We start from the raw sequence: 16,874 nt of genomic DNA on the forward strand, positions 1-16,874 counted from the left end.
AAAACTCATTCAAAGAAATTTTATAATATCACTTTATATCTTTAAACCTTTAAAAAAGGTTTAGTTCTCCAAATACATAATTCGTCCTCGATAATAATCTTTAATAAAAAACTTTGGTGTCCAGATATATAAACCTTAATAAATTTCTTTGATAATATAAGCTGCACTGTAGCCACCAGACCACGATTGTCATTCTGAAAGTGCTGTTATATTTTACCACTCGCTTTCGTCTCCCTGATACCCGCTTTCTTCACTGCAATCTATTTCTTCATTGAAACCTTCTCCATCACTGGAATCTATCCTTCTCCATCACTGGAATCTATTTCGTCACTGCTTTCTTCGTTGAAACCTTCTCCATCACTGGAAACTTTTTGCCATCCTTCTTCAAGAAATCCTTCTTCATCACTGGAATCTATTTCATAACTGCTTTCTTCATCAAAGCCTCCATCAAAGCCTTCTCCCAGGCGTTGGCGCAGCTGCTCTACTATTCCCGCATCCCATTGCAGTTTGGAACATTGAGACACATCAAGATACTTCAACGAACCCAAATGCTCAACATTGGGCACCATCTCTAAATTGGAACAATCGGCCAACCGAAGAGTTTGGAGGCTCGTTAAGTTGCCAATCGAGTCTGGGAGCCTTTGCAGAGCAGAGCAGTTAAACAAGTCCAGATGTTGGAGGCCTGCTAGGTTCCCAACCGAGTCCGGAAGCGTATGCAGAGCGGAGCATTCCCTCAAGTCCAGATGTTGGAGGCCTGCTAGGTTCCCAACAGAGTCCGGAAGTGTCCGCAGATAGGAGCACTCCGACAGGTCGAGATGTTGGAGGCGTGCTAGGTTCCCAACCGAGGCCGGAAGCGTCTGCAGAGCGGAGCATTTCCTCAAGTCCAGATGTTGGAGGCCTGCTAGGTTCCCAACAGAGTCTGGAAGCGTCTGCAGAGCGGAGCAGTTCCTCAAGTCCAGATGTTGGAGGCCTGCTAGGTTCCCAACCGAGTCCGGAAGCGTCTGCAGAGCGGAGCAGTTCCTCAAGTCCAGATGTTGGAGGCCTGCTAGGTTCCCAACCGAGTCCGGAAGCGTCTGCAGATAGGAGCACCCAAACAAGTCGAGATGTTGGAGGCGTTCTAGGTTCCCAACCGAGTTCGGAAGCGTCTGCAGATAGGAGCACCCAGACAAGTTGAGATGTTGGAGCCTTGCTAGGTTCCCAACCGAGTCCGGAAGCGTCTGCAGAGTGGAGCAGTGGCTTAAGTACAGATATCGGAGGCCTGCTAGGTTCCCAACCGAGCCCGGAAGCGTCTGCAGAGCAGAGCAGCGGCTTAAGTGCAGATATCGGAGGCCTGCTAGGTTCCCAAACGAGCCCGGAAGCGTCTGCAGAGCGGAGCAGTAGGTTAAGTCCAGAAGTTGGAGGCCTGCTAGGTGTTGGGTATACGAACAAAGTCCCACATTGATTAGAAGTGGTAGAAGTGGGAAGGATCATGGGTATATAAGGATGAACAAATATCTCCATTGGTAATGAGGCCTTTTGGGGTAAAGCCCAAAAACAAACCCATGAGGGCTTAGGCCCAAAGTGGACAATATCATACCATTGTGGAGATATGTGGTGTCCGGAGTCCCAACAAGTGGTATCAGAGCCAAGTTCGAGGTTACCCAAGTGGATGAATCCTCGGAATGCCGAACAAAGATGGTGAGCCCCCGTATTCCGAACAAAGATGGTGAGCCCCCATAAGCCTGTGGATGAGCTCGGTTAAACAGGCGGTGTGCTCTGGATTCTTCATGGACGTGTCTTGTTCTCCAACACGGTGAAGAGGAGTTGACTTGGGATGGAGCAAGCTCAACACGGCGAAGAGGAGTTGACTTGGGATGGAGCAAGCTCTGTTCTCCAACACGGTGAAGAGGAGTTGACTTGGGATGGAGCAAGCTCAACACGGCGAAGAGGAGTTGACTTGGGATGGAGCAAGCTCTCGAAGCTCTCGGAGAGCTCTCGAGACAGGTGGTGCTACCATGTAAGGCGTGTCCACCAATGCATTGGAGCGGAGAATCCTGGTTGGTAGAGAGGGGAGAATCCTGCGGATGGTTTGAGGGGAGGCTCGATGGTCCTTTGTTCGAGGGGAGGATTGTTGGGTATACGAACAAAGTCCCACATTGATTAGAAGTGGTAGAAGTGGGAAGGATCATGGGTATATAAGGATGAACAAATATCTCCATTGGTAATGAGGCCTTTTGGGGTAAAGCCCAAAAACAAACCCATGAGGGCTTAGGCCCAAAGTGGACAATATCATACCATTGTGGAGATATGTGGTGTCCAGAGTCCCAACACTAGGTTCCCGACCGAGTCCGGAAGCGTCTGTAGAGCGGAACAGTTAAACAAGAGGAGTAATTGGAGGCCCGCTAGGTTCCCAACCGAGTCAGGAAGCGTCTGCAGATAGGAGCACTCTACCAAGTCGAGATGTTGGAGGCGTGCTAGGTTCCCAACCGAATCTGGGAAAGTTTGAAGATGACTTAGGGACAGTACAAATTTTTCGAGGTGCTGCAGGTTCCCAATGAAATCTGGAACATTTAAAAGGGGAGCGCGAATACACAATTCCCTCAGCTGCAGAGGTGCCTGCATTGTTCACATACATTATTAAAGTACGTCTAAGACTGTAAATGTCACAGGCAGTGTGTTAGAGGAAGACAATTCTTATTTACAAATTGAAGAAAAAACAAAAAATAGAAATTTAAAAAGAATACCTGAGATTCGTGTTGCCAGAGTGTTTTCAAAGATTTTCCCTTTATATGTAAAACTCTTAAATTCTTTGTTGGAATCCAGGAAGGGAAGGAGGACTCGGGACAGTTCAGCCAGTCTAAATATATTAGGTTTGGTAAATGGTGGCAAACATTCAATAGGCATTTAGGAAAATAACTTTCAGCCTTAAGCAACTGCAACCTGCTCATATTACTCAATAAACGAGTGCGAGCAGGCTCCGCAAGGTTTTCGAAAGATTGTTCAACCTCATTTCCATCTACCAGGCTAATTCCACGCACCTGAATTGTTCACTCAGAGCTGTTAGAAACAAGATTCATTCTTGCAAAGTTTTAAGAATTGAAAACTAACCAGACACAATTGTGATAACAGGACGCTAATTGGAAATCTGTCGAAAACACTTCAAAATACTTACAGGTAATTGGCCGGAAAGCTTATGAAAAAGGTTGGCAGTTGGGTTCCAAAGCCGAAGCTCACCATCAGGAGGTTCCTTCTCCGCCAGATATCTGCCCATGTCTCTGACATGGTCATGCATTCTCAGACGGTTTTCACTGTCCACTTGCACCAAACATCTGTTTTCCAGCTTCCAAAGGCCCAGCGTTCCTTCCCAGCCGGTTCTATTCAATATTCTAATGACTCTATCTCTTTTTTCTCCTCTGAAGAAGCAGGCAATGTCTAAGAATATCTTTTTCTCCTCCTCATCAAGACCGTCGTAGCTAATTCTTAGCCTGCCTTGTATATCATCAGGAAGCATGTTGGAGATTTTGCGAAATTGTGCTTCCCAATGATTTAAATCATTTTTTCCACGAAGAAGCGAGGCAAGCACTTTAATAGATAATGGTAATCCAAGGCAGGAATCCAAAAACTTGTTAACCACTATGTCAAATCCCGCAGTAGGATGATGCTGGCCGAATGCATGCGAGCAAAAGAGCTCTTTGGAGTGCCGTCGACTGAGGCCTTTCAGAATGTATATGGATGATTCTGGGATGTCTGAGCTTGTGAGAACATCCTTATTGCGAGATGTCACTAAAATTAAGCTACTGCTTTTAAGGGCATCCTTCGCTGGATAAAGTAATGCCTCCAGCTGCTCAATATTATCTACATCATCTAAAATAATGAGACAATCAGAAGATGGAAGATACCTTCGGAGCTTTTCTTTGCCTTCATCAGTGCTGCCTATTTGCGCATTTGATTGAATTAAATCCTTCATAAGGTCGCTCTGCAAGGTAGCTAAAGATTTGTCTCTTATATCAAATAAAAAGCAACATCGCTTGTATTTTGATCTCTGATTGTTAAAGAACTCTTTTGCTAGGGTGGTTTTACCAACCCCTCCAAGGCCCACAATTCCTGTAACTCTAACCTTCCCATCTTCCTGCTGCAATGACATTGTGGTTTCAAAATTTTTTAATTTTCCCTCCAAGCCTTTTGGATATTCTGACACATACAGTCTTCTTTTCACATTTTTCAGCACTCTACCACCACGTCTTCTAGGAGCTGCTCCATGCTAAAACAGTGAAAGAAACCAAACATGAACAGTGGTTGAACATCAGACACTCGCTATGAAGTACAAGGGCAGAACTAAAGATCTCAAAAGAATATATGGACAGGAAAGAAGAATTTATTTTGAGTGATATTTAATCTAGATTTGGTTTCATCTTTATCATTAATCATAATTAGAAACAAATAAAGCTGCCTATATACATGCATCGGAAGTTTTAATCACATTTAACTATGAAATTTTTATGAATTTAATTTGCTTTTGCTCTAGGATATTTGTTTATTTGTTCATTATTTTTCCAAAGAGATTTTATTGATTTTTTTTATAGGAGTGCTTATTGCTACCACGCAAACGAAATTCATCTTCATCTCTTTCCTTCTCTTTTAAAACAGAAATGGAAACAGATAATAATTGGCGAAAAGTCAGCATGTAGAAATGGGTACATATGGTGCTACCTATCTATCAATTAAATGCCCAAATTTATATGGAGGGGTGGTTTTCTCACCTGTTGTATGTCGCTCCGTCAAACCCTTTTATATCTGCAACTGTAGACAGAGCATTCCTCCATTTTTCAATAATGTCGGAATCGTGTCGATGCTGACCATCAAATGTTTTTTTCCCTTGAAGCTTGTATAGGGCTTGAGCGTAGACTCCCTGTCCGTCCTGCGTCCGCCGAACCTCTGCAGGCGTGACACCAAAGAAGACTGGGATGATGGTGGACTTGTACTTTGACATAGAGTCTACCATATTTAGCAGCTCATTGAGGCACCATTTTGAATACGCATAATTTGGAGAAAAAATCGCTATATTCACTGAGGATGTTCTAACGGCGCTTTCAAGTTGAGGGTTTACAGGACCTCCCGCGCGCAATTCCTGCTCAATTCCTGGTAGAGATGGGTGGCCAAGGTTTTCTTGACATCGGGACCCCTATGATTAATGAAAACATCAAATACATAGTCGTTGTTGACGCTATGTGAGGTGGATGTTGAGGAGGAAGCCATGGGATATTATAGAAATGAATAACAAAGAAGTAAAGATTGAAGATGTGTTGCAGAGCCTGGAAATGCGCACTTAACCTCAATAGTGTTGTCGTTCTCCTCGCCTGTATGGTCTCACTATTTCAGAGTAACCAGTATTATGCGCCTTAATCACTCTCAATATTCGGCCAATATTCAGCCAATCTATTGAAAAATTGAGCACTGAAATCTGGTTGATTTCTGAACTTCTTATTTTCTTGAAGAAACTGAGTCGTGAGGCCTTTTCTCTTACCTTTTTTTTTCTTGGATGGATGGAAGGAAGGAAGTAATAATACATTAGTTTGAACGGGGCAGCGAGGAGGCAATTTCCTTGGTTATTGCTTTTTCGTGTCTTGGATGTGACGCATTGATTAGACGTAAAGCATTTAGCAGAAGTTCCGGGCAATTTCTCCCCATTTATTTTCAAAACTTTACCAACCACATACTACTGATGTGTTGTGATTAAACATAAAGCATTTAGCAATTCTTAGGGAACTTCTTCCCCATGCATTTTCAATTCTTACCACTAAGAATTGATCAGATATAAAGCATTTAGTCCAAGTTGTGAGCAATTTGTAAATAATTAAATAATTTTTTAATAATGCCACCGCCCAGGTATCTACGAATCTTGCCATGTATTGTGAACAAACATAAAGAATTTAGCGAATTTCGTGGGCAATTTCTAGTCAATGCAGTTTCAAATCCTGTCACTACCAAGTATCCCAATACATTTCTGAATATTGCCGCCGACCGTATACTGATGCATTGTGATTAAACAAAGCATTTAGCAGAATTTGTTAGGCAATTTCTTAGTCAGTGCATTTTCAAATCCTGCCACCACCAGCCCCCATGTATCACATTGATTAGACCTAAGCATTAAGTCGAATTTCTTAGTAATTTCCATGTCACTCCTTTAATGTAATGATAGCTTCACGTTCTTGGATGCCACAATGGTCACAAGTTGTAAAGAAAGTGGTTTCATTTTCCTGGAAAAAGAAGACAGTCACACCGATTTGACCTATCTTGCCATCATGTATTTGTGCTATTTGGACATCAATGTTCACAAAAGCCATGTATTCTTTTTTCTTTTTTCTTTTTCTTTTCTTCTTTTTTTTTTTTTCTTTCAAAAGGTGGAAAAACCTATCAAACTCAGTTTGTCAAACCAACAGTGAGGACAGCCATCTCTGGCTGCTATCCGCAAATGTCAGTTGACACATCACTGTTATCAAGGAAAACCACGCCACCTGAAATAACCCGCTGGTGGTCCGTAAGGGAGCAGGCTTTCACTCCTACCAGATGCCTCTGGGTCTTGGGCCGTTAACCTGTTTCCTTACGTCCGAGGAAGACGAGCTCTTAGCCAAGCAGAAGCAGTTTTAGGGCATACTCCAGGCCCAAAAGCCATGTATTCTTATGTTCACAAAGTCATGGGATATTACGATGCCAAAATTCAGCAAATAGAATTTTAATGATATTTTTTAAAATTGTTATTATATTTTTAGTTATCAGTTCACATCAATGTTAATTTTAAATTTGTAAATATAAAGAGGAATCAAATCTAAATCAAATCTCTTTTCATTTTAAAAGATATTTATATTTTAATAGATTTGATCATTCTTAGCACTTAGTAGATCAAGAGTTAAGATGGATCTACCCCAGTTATTATTATTTATAATTTTAAATTCATTTTGAATGACAAGCTAGTGGTCCCTAAAGAGGCAACCTCTCACTCCAACTAAATACTTGTCTTGGGCCTCTTAGTCATACAAAATCAATTTTGCTAAAAATTTAACTGCTTAACATACATAACATTAAATTATATATATATATAGATAATTTGTATATGGTTATTAATTAAATTTAAAAATAAAGTTTTGAAAATTATTATTTAAATTGTTTTCAATCTAATATGCATATTATGATTAAATTCTTTATTTATTTATTTAAAAAAAAATGTAATTTTATTAATAAAAACAAATATAACAAATTAAATTTAGCTCTTATTTTTTATTAATATTTTTAGCTTTTTTTAATTTTTCTTTTTTTCTTCTTCTTAAAACCCTAATTTTCATTCATTTATAAAACGATTCAAAATTACATTATGCATATACACCTTTAAGCCTATTTCAAGAAAAAGTTTTGAGTTCCTGTACTTTGAGCTAGCATGCTTCTTCTTAATACATTTTTCTTTATTTTAGAAATTTCAGAAAAAGCTATATAAATAATATTACTACAAAAATTGATAAAAATAATTTTTTCCACCCTTATTTGAAAAAACTGCATATGGATGGTAAGATTCAATGCATCTTTTATGTGAAGTGTTTATACAAAAAAATTAAGACCTTTTAGCCTATATTATTTGTTTTATGTATAAACTGTGATAATGATAGTACTCATAGGAGGAATATTCACACTACTAGATATGCGAAAAGTCTTGATCCATAATCAAACTTTATTTTGAAAACTGTGAAACACTTAACATCATTACTTTAAAAATTTATCCATATTAAAACCACTACAATATCTAATCCATATTAAACTGTGAAACACTTAACATCATTTATTGTACCAAATTTTGATTCAACAAATCGTGATTAATGCTTCTCACCTTACAATGCAAAGCAGTGGTCTATAATGCAACTTTTTGGAAGCCTTTGCGACTTTTTGGAAGCCTTTCCGGTGGGTTTTTCCGGTCAAAATCCGGCAGCAATTTATTGGAATCACAAGTTTGATAGCTAGTTTCTACACAATCAAAGCATCCCAGGGGTTTTTTAGGGTGCTGAACCCAAATATCCAGTTAAAAAACCATTTTAACTGCAACAAATCAAGATTTAACCTCAATTTCTTCTGCCAGATTCCGTCACCGGAATCTCCAAAAAGTCGCATTATAGACAACTCCCAATGCAAATGTTGGTAGAGGGCAGCTTGTAAAATAATATCAGGCAACGTTAATGGAAAGAATTTGGTAAGAGTTTTAGGAAACTGGGTTAACATGGCGCATGGCTTTTTTCTTGAGTTTGAAGAGGTTTCCATTTACATAGATCAAGTTTGTCTCACAAGATATTTAAAGAAAATTTGTAGTATAAAACAATTTGATTTCCTCATCGATACTACTCTTCCTGTTGTGGATGGCGCTATCATGTGTTATAGCAGTATATGGTTCTGACTGATTCCAGAAAGAAGAGAAGGGAAGAAAAGGCCCTGCTGCCTAGATGGGCTTCTCTATCTCCTTTTCTGTGTATTCGATGAATGGAAACTCTAGCTCTCAACATGTGTTAACCAAAATTCCCATGTAGCCTTCGACCCCATTCATCCATGGCGAGGATTGGGACCTCAAACCAGGAGGAGGAGGCAGAGGCAGAGGCATTCGTTCATAAACGTTTTGATACTTTCACCACAAACTTCATGAAACGTCAGCGCTGGGCGAATGTAACACAAAAACCATGGTGGAAACCCAACAATGGTTATGTCATCAGTTCATTTCAAAAATTTGAGCGCGCCTTGAAATTCAAATTTCAAAGTTTGGAGGGTTTTCAAAATTCAAGTAAGCGTCTCATTAATGTGCACAACGTATTTCTTAACTCGTCGTATATGTATCGTATACAAAGGTGCATCCCGCTCAAAACTCAAATCTGAAATTTGAAATAGAGGGACTGTTGCCGCAACAAATATCCAGGCGATGTGCATTAATGGGAGTCAGAGCTACGGAGCTGCCCGGAAATAGAGTTGAGCTCGGAAAGTGTTGGAAGCCGGAAAAATGTTTGACTATCGCACGGAGGCTGCCAGATGCTGTTAAATCTTCTTATGGTTAACATCCATACCATGTCAAATCTTCTTATGGTTTCCATCCATACCATGCATGCATGTTGGTGAATCCAGAGTGGTGGCAGGTATTGTAAGGGTGCATTAATGAATCTATAGAGTTGTAAGGGTGCATTCAGGAGTTAAATTTGACGGGTGACCCTACCCGTCAAGGAATTTATTTATGATGTTTTTATTTTTAAACTGCCTATCATATGAATTTTAATATTTATTTGTACAAGTTTCATCTAATTTCAATTTGTACTTATAATTGTTCAAATTTTCCATTATTTGTTGTACCATTTGGCTCAAGTCTCATTGCTACACTTTGTTTTGAGACCTGTTGATCAAACTTTTCTGCAAATTTTCCAGATTGTTCAAATGTTCTGAGTTTTTTTTTTAAGATGGAAATAGTGATAAAATAGATGGGAAATATATATAGAAACAACAAAAAATAATATTATAAAGTGAAAAAATATATATTCATAATTACTTTCACATGAAAATAATGAATGTTAATATTGTTGCAACAAATTTGACAAAAATAATTCACTCACACATACCATGTTTTCCATTTAAGTCACTACCATGTTAATCCCATTAAAAGAACAATAGTTGTGAAATAATTTTCAAACCAAAAACATAATGTGCATGAACTATGTAAATGTTCAAAAATTAGATTCAATATCATCACGTACACAAACTAAATTTTGGATAGTTTCACCAAAAGAGGTAATTGTCAAAACACCACTATTACAAACATAAAAGTAAAAGCAAAAACTTTAAATATCTAAGATTCTTCTTTCTTTAGCATCTTTCTAGATGTCAAATACCCTATCCCATTCCACCATTGATGAATCAAGCCCTATTAGAGACACCCGCATCAAGGCATCCAATGCAACTAATGATAACTTTGTTCTTCGGACATCCTTTATTATGTTTTGTCTTGAGAATCCTCTCTCACAAGAAATTGTACTTGCAGGAATAGTAAGTATCGCCTGCCATAATTTTGACATGTTAGGAAAATTTGTATGCAACCCTGTAACATAAAAATTCTCCATGCATCTTTCATGGATGATCCCTCGCAATGAACACGAAGAGTGTCAACAAATGGATGCAACTCTTTCAAACAAGCCTCAAAATCAAATGTAGTTTTGTTTTCTTCACTTTGATAATAAGGATGTTGTAAGTGTTGAAAAATCTTTTCGAGCCAACGCTTTGAATTTCGTTCTCTGCCATGAACATCCTCTAAATAATGGCAAGGGCTAAACAACCTTGCTGAGTTGAAAAATGCAAGATCAGAGAATCTTCCGTTCAAATTCTCTATGAGAGCTTGAACATAATCTTTTGCAAGTTGTTTGCAACTTTCTATTGAACCTTCAATACACGGTTTCCATGATTGTTTTTGTATATCAACACAATCAACATATGCATGTGGAATTGCTACAAATCGTAATTCATGCTTGTGAACAAGCCCCTCCTTATCACAAATTTCTAGAAAGCCAAATTTAGAGGCATCTATAAATTTAGATAAATAACATGTGCCATCTGCAAATGTGTCGCTTCTTAAAAGCCACCTTTTCAAAGTGTTTGCCATGACATCTGTGGCTGCCCCTAAAGAGCTGACATCAATGTACTCTTCTTGGAATTGCTTGTTCAACTTGTTTAATTCACACATTATATCTGCAAGCATATGTAAACAAAATTGTACTGAAAAGATTCTTGCCTTATCATACCATGAGTCTTTTCTTTCATCTTTCCACAATGTTAATATGGGAGGTATAAGTACAACAAGTCTTGCAATGACTTGTCCCCTTGAAAGCCATCTAACTCCATGGATTTGAAGAGCTTGAAGAGTTTCAAGTTGCATAAGTTCTTGTAGAGCAATAAGTTGACTATTTCTTTTAGTAGAATTTTGCACCCAAGAATATACCTTATTTGCTAATTTCTCAACAAATAATAATTCAGGTAATTTTTTTGAAGCATCTGATGCGGCTAAGGCTTCACGATGAGCAATGCAATGGACACCTACAAGATTAGGTACATCTTTCTTCAAGAAAGTGATAAAACCATTTTCATTACCAACCATTGAAGAAGCGCCATCTGTGGAAACTCCTATCAATCTTTCTGTTGAAAGGCCCCTTGATTCCATTAAATGTTTGATTGCATCATAAGTTGTTTTCCCTCTTCCATCACAAACATTTATGAGCTTTAAAAACTGTGAAATTGGAAGACCCAATCCTTTTGAGGTTAAAAACGTGGCATAAACCACAAGATGTTTTTCTAAACTACGGTCTGTACTTTCATCTAACATCAATGAAAAAGGTGGCTATCTAGCATTTTGGAAATTTGTAGCTCTTCAAGATACTGAGATATAGCAAAAAGGAATTCTTTCGCAGCCATGTGATTTGTATATGATGTATAATCTTTGTTCTTTGGCATATTTGGCGTGTGTAAAGACATTGCAAACAAACAAAGAGATTCATATTTTGAGAGTGGTAGATCCTCTTGCACCATCCAATATACTAATTTCATAGTAGTGATGACCCTTTCCTTGTTCATATAATCAATGCATGCAATGTGTTCTATAATAGACTTCGCCTTCTTCTCATTTCCACATATCCACTTTCCCTGTGAGAGTCTATGAATGCTTGAATTAGCATGAACAATTATAGAATCATGCCGAAATGTAGAGCAACCAGTCCCAATTCCCCATGGCCCCATTGCCTTATGCATTTCACAATATATGCATTTCATAACTGTTTTTCCTTCATGCTTTGCCTCTCTCAACCACTTATACTTAGTTTTCCACTGATCAGGAAACTCTCTTTTTACTTTCATTTTTCTTTTCTTTTGGGTGCTAGGTTCTCCGTGGTGAAATTCTTCATCACTTTCTTCATTATGCTTCAAGATATCATATTCTTCATTATGCCCCAAGACATCTAAATCTTCATTTAGATCAAAATCATGATCTTCTTTATCGGGCAATGAAGCTTGAGATGTATTAGACCATCCAAAGAATTTTATGATAGAAAGTTGATTCCCTTTTTTTGAAGACATTTTTGATATATAATATCTGTTGTGCAGAGAAAGAAAGAATCAAGAACAGAGAGAGAAGACCAAGAAATAGAAACTGAAATGAATCTGTTTTATTCGATGATGATTTCATTACATGGTATTCAATATAACCTATGAACAGCTACCGTTACATATAACTAAACTAACCGTAACTAAAAACTAAATCGGTTACAAAACTGTTTGACCAAGTTCGTTGTCAAACCAACAAACTCCACCTTGACAACAACTTTCCCATTCATCATCTTTCCTGCAAGCCAAGAGAAGCTAAACACCACCGCAACTTCTCTACTGTAACTGGCTTTGTGAATATGTCTGCACAATTTTCTCGTGTGTGGACCTTTTTAAGAGCTACTTTTCCACCATCGATCACATGTCTCAGAAAATGATATCTCACATCAATGTGCTTGGTTCTGCTGTGATAGGCAGGATTTGTGGCCAAGTGAATAGCACTTTGACTGTCACAAAGTACACTCACTTTCTCCTGCGTCCTTCCGATTTCATCGAGCAAACCCTTTAACCAGATTGCTTCTTTACTGGCATCTGAAGCAGCTATATATTCAGCTTCGGTAGTGGACAATGCAACCGTGTCTTGAAGCTTTGACATCCAACTAATTGCTCCACCTGCAAGAGTAAAGACGTAACCTATAGTAGATCTTCTTTTGTCCAAATCACCTGCATAGTCAGCATCTACATATCCGCAGACTGATCCTTCACTACCATCAAAGACGATGCAATGATCTCTTGTGCCTCTTAGATATCGAAGCACCCATTTCACTGCTTGCCAATGTTCTTTACCTGGATTTGCCATGAACCTGCTGAAAACTCCAACTGCATGTGAAATGTCAGGTCTTGTAGATACCATCGCATACATTAAATTGCCTACTGCATTTGCATATGGTACATGAGACATATATTGCTTTTCTTCATCATCTCTAGGACTCAAAACCGAAGAAAGCTTAAAATGGGAAGCTAACGGAACATTAACAGGTTTCACATTATTCATAGAGAACTTTTCAAGTACCTTCTCCACATACTTCTGCTGTGATAACCAAAGCTTACCATTTTTCCTGTCTCTGTGTATCTCCATGCCCAAGATATGTTTTGCTGCTCCAAGATCCTTCATATCAAACGCCCTAGAGAGTTGAGCCTTTAACCTGTTGATCTCTTCCATGCTTTTGCTTGCAATAAGCATATCGTCAACATACAAAGCTAAGATAATGAATATGCCATTGAAACTTTTGAAGTACACACAATGATCATACTCACTTCTTATAAAGTTCTGGCTCACCATGAAGGAATCAAACTTCTTGTACCATTGTCTGGGAGACTGCCTCAGACCATACAATGATTTCCTGAGCTTGCAAACTAATCTTCTGCTGCGACCTCGCACAAAACCTTCTGGTTGTTCCATATATATCTCTTCGTTCAAATCACCATGTAGAAAAGCTGTTTTAACATCTAACTGTTCTAACTCAAGATTAAGCAACGCAGTTAGTGCCAACACAGTACGTATAGAAACAAGTTTTACAACTGGAGAAAAAATCTCATGAAAGTCTATACCTTCAACCTGAGAATACCCTTTTGCTACCAGTCTCGCCTTATACCTCTCGATACTACCATCAACTTTCCGTTTCAGCTTGAAGACCCATTTACATCCAACAACACTTCTCCCTTCAGGAAGCTCTACAAGATCCCAGGTATTGTTCTTGGCTAAGGAGTCCATTTCTTCTTCCATAGCCTTTTTCCATTTCTCGCTATCTGTATCATCTATCGCTTCCTGATAACAAGACGGTTCCCCATCTTCAGTAACCAAAGCAAAAGATGAAGCAGCAGAATCTTCATACCTTTTGGGAGTTTTCTTCGCCCTTGTAGACCTTCTCAGAGCGACTGGTTGCTGAACTGGTTCAGAAACTTGCTCTGGTTCAGAAGCTTCAACGGCTTCCTTTGTGTCTTCAACACCTTTGTCTCCAGAAGTCTCTCCTTCCTTTCGACTGCCACCGAAAGATCTGGCCTCCAACTGAACTCGTTGACTCGGCGATACCTGTTCCTGTTCAATTCTTTCAACATTTGATTTTAACAAAGATGATTCATCAAATGTTACATCTCTACTAATAACTATCTTCCGCAATGTAGGATCCCACAACCTATATCCTTTCACTGCATAGTCATACCCAACAAAGACATAACATTTCGACTTTGGATCTAACTTTGAACGCTGATTTTTCGAAATCAGAGAATAAGCATCATAGCCAAATATCCTCAAATGAGAATAGTCACAAGACTGACCTGTCCAGACTTCTTCAGGAATTTTACAATCAATTGCTACTGAGGGTGATCTGTTAACTAAATAACAAGCAGTAGATACTGCTTCCGCCCACAACTCCTTTTGCAAGTTAGCATTGCTAATCATGCTTCTGGCTCTTTCCATAAGAGTCCGATTCATACGCTCAGCAACACCATTTTGCTGAGGAGTATAAACAGCAGTTTTGTGTCTAACAATGCCCTCATCCTTACAGTATTGTTCAAATTCAACAGAAGTGAACTCACCACCATTGTCAGTTCTTAGACATTTAATAGATTTGCCTGTTCTTTTCTCTACCATTACTTTAAATTGTTTAAACACATTGAATACATCAGCTTTCCTTTTTAGCAGATAGACCCAAACTTTACGAGAATAATCATCAATGAACGTTACAAAATACAAAGCACCTCCATATGACATAACAGGGGAAGGCCCCCACACATCAGAATGAATGTAGTCTAAAACATCTTTACTATTATGATTACCAACTTTAAATCTCTGTTTACACTGCTTCCCATACACACAATGTTTACAGAAATCTAAATTCAAGGATTTCAGACCGGGAAGAGATTTACGTTTCATCAGTATGTGAAGACCTTTCTCGCTCATATGACCCAAACGCTGATGCCACAGACGAGTACCTGCTTCTTCATTTTCTGACGCAACCGCTGCTTCACCGACCTGAGTACTTCCTTTTAACCTGTAAAGATTCCCGACCTTCTCTGCCTTCATAACCACAAGGGCACCTTTGAAGACTTTCAAAACGCCATTCTGACCTGTAAACTTATAACCATCTGAATCCAACACTCCCAAAGAGATTAAATTTTTCTTCAAATCAGGCACATGCCTAACACTAGTTAATGTCCTAACTGTGTTATCATACATCTTAATCCTGATATCTCCCATCCCAACAGTCTGACATGACATATTGTTACCCATAAATACAGAACTACCGTTTACATTTTCATACGAAGTAAACCAGTTTCTATGTGGGCACATATGATGCGAAGCACCAGAGTCTAACAGCCAGCTATCAAAACTATGAGAGACATTACATTCAGGTGAAGTTTCATCTATCATACACAAATCATCAGCAGATAAAACTTCGTCTACAATACCTGAATCAGCCTGATTCGCTTCGTTCTTCAGAGCCTGGACAAAACCCCTGTTGTGCGAACCTGAATTCCTGTGGACCGTAGACGGCGTGTGTTCCTGCAGAATTGCTTGAAGAATCTCTTCGTGATTGATTGGAACTTGTGGAGTGGACGGCGTGTTCTTGCAGAAAGTCCAAAGAGTGTTCTTGCAGAAAGTCCAAGACCTGCGTGAGGGCTTGTTTTCTTTTTTGCTGCTGTGAGTGAGGCTGTCTGAGGCTGCGTTGGCTGCGTTGCAGGCGTTTTTTTTTCGCTGCTGTGCGTGAAGGAAGAGCCTGTCCAGTCCAGTGAGCTTGTTTTTTGCTGCTGTGCGTGAGGCTGTCTGCGTGAGGGACGTCAGTCCAGTGACTGCGTGAGGGAAATTGCAGGCGGTTTTTTTTTGCTGTTGTGTGTGAAGGAAGAGCTTGTCCAGTCCAGTGACCGCGTGAGGGAAATTGCAGGCGCTGCAGAGGATTTGTGACAGCGTGAAAACCGGGTATTTTTTTAAATTTTTGAAATCAAATCGAGTTGTGGTTTTTTTTCCAAATACTGTAGAACAGCAGAAGGGCTTGCAGAAATTAAAAAAAAAGATAGCAGGCAGCAAAATTTGTTCAGAATTTTCTTTTTCAGAAATTAAAAAAAAGATAGCAGGCAGCAAAGTTTGTTCAGAAATTTATTTATTTTTTTTTGACAGCAGAGAAAGAAAAGGTGGTTGTTTTTTTTCACATATTGTAGAACAGCAGAAGGGTTTGAATTTTTTTTTAAAACAGTAGAGGTTGCAAAGGATTGTTGTTTTTTTTAAATATTGGAAGAACAGCAGATTGAAAAGGTTGTTTGATGTTGTGAAACTAGAACAACAAAAGGGTTTGCAAGAAATCAAAGGTTTTGAAACCTGACTTTCTGTTTTTGAATTGGGAAAGTTATTTGTTTTTTTTAAAGACTGAAACCCTAGGAAGGAGGAAAAATGGCCAAGATGTCGAATGCAAGATTCGAGGTGGAGAAATTCACCGGAAAGAGTAATTTTGCTCTTTGGAAACTGAAGGTCAAGGATCTGCTTGTGCAACAAGGGTTGCACAAGGCATTGGATGGGGTTACTAAGAAACCCACAACCATGACTACTACAGAATGGGAGGACTTGGATGCCCGAGCCCTCAGTACCATCCGGCTATGTCTAGCGGATGAAGTTCTCTTCAACATCGTTGAAGAAACTACGGCGTCAGGTTTGTGGGAAAAACTTGAAAACCTTTATATGACAAAATCATTAACTAACAGAATCTATCTGAAACGACAATTATACAGTCTTCGAATGAAAGAAG

At 39.0% G+C, this 16,874-nt stretch overlaps 2 protein-coding genes across 2 annotated transcripts; both read right to left on the reverse strand.

Annotated features, from left to right (window-relative positions):
- Positions 1-84: 84 nt before the first annotated feature.
- On the reverse strand, positions 85-5,442 carry LOC149236863 (uncharacterized). Its single transcript, XM_089369055.1, has 5 exons — positions 5,092-5,442; positions 3,152-4,240; positions 2,724-3,017; positions 2,311-2,595; positions 85-1,445 (listed from the first exon to the last, which is right to left on the reverse strand). Exons 1-5 carry the CDS (start codon positions 5,233-5,235, stop codon positions 297-299), a joined length of 2,961 nt encoding a protein of 986 aa, XP_089225181.1. The 5' UTR covers positions 5,236-5,442; the 3' UTR covers positions 85-296.
- Positions 5,443-10,725: 5,283 nt separating this feature from the next.
- LOC149236864 (uncharacterized) lies at positions 10,726-11,362 on the reverse strand. Its single transcript, XM_089369056.1, has 2 exons — positions 10,982-11,362; positions 10,726-10,731 (listed from the first exon to the last, which is right to left on the reverse strand). Exons 1-2 carry the CDS (start codon positions 11,360-11,362, stop codon positions 10,726-10,728), a joined length of 387 nt encoding a protein of 128 aa, XP_089225182.1.
- Positions 11,363-16,874: the final 5,512 nt, after the last annotated feature.

Source organism: Pinus tabuliformis, chromosome 8 (assembly GCF_031772625.1).
Source record: "Pinus tabuliformis cultivar Carrire ecotype Pingquan chromosome 8, CPIR1, whole genome shotgun sequence".
Classification (NCBI taxonomy): Eukaryota; Viridiplantae; Streptophyta; class Pinopsida; order Pinales; family Pinaceae; genus Pinus; species Pinus tabuliformis.

Excerpts from the sequence above, each read along its gene's own strand:
- LOC149236863 (XM_089369055.1), bottom strand. The coding sequence starts at position 5,235 with ATGGCTTCCTCCTCAACATCCACCTCACATAGCGTCAACAACGACTAT. Across the intron at positions 3,018-3,151 it reads AGCTTTCCGGCCAATTACCT|GTGCGTGGAATTAGCCTGGT; the intron begins GTAAGTATTTTG and ends TGAACAATTCAG. Across the intron at positions 2,596-2,723 it reads TCTGGCAACACGAATCTCAG|GCACCTCTGCAGCTGAGGGA; the intron begins GTATTCTTTTTA and ends TGAACAATGCAG.
- LOC149236864 (XM_089369056.1), bottom strand. The coding sequence starts at position 11,362 with ATGTTAGATGAAAGTACAGACCGTAGTTTAGAAAAACATCTTGTGGTT.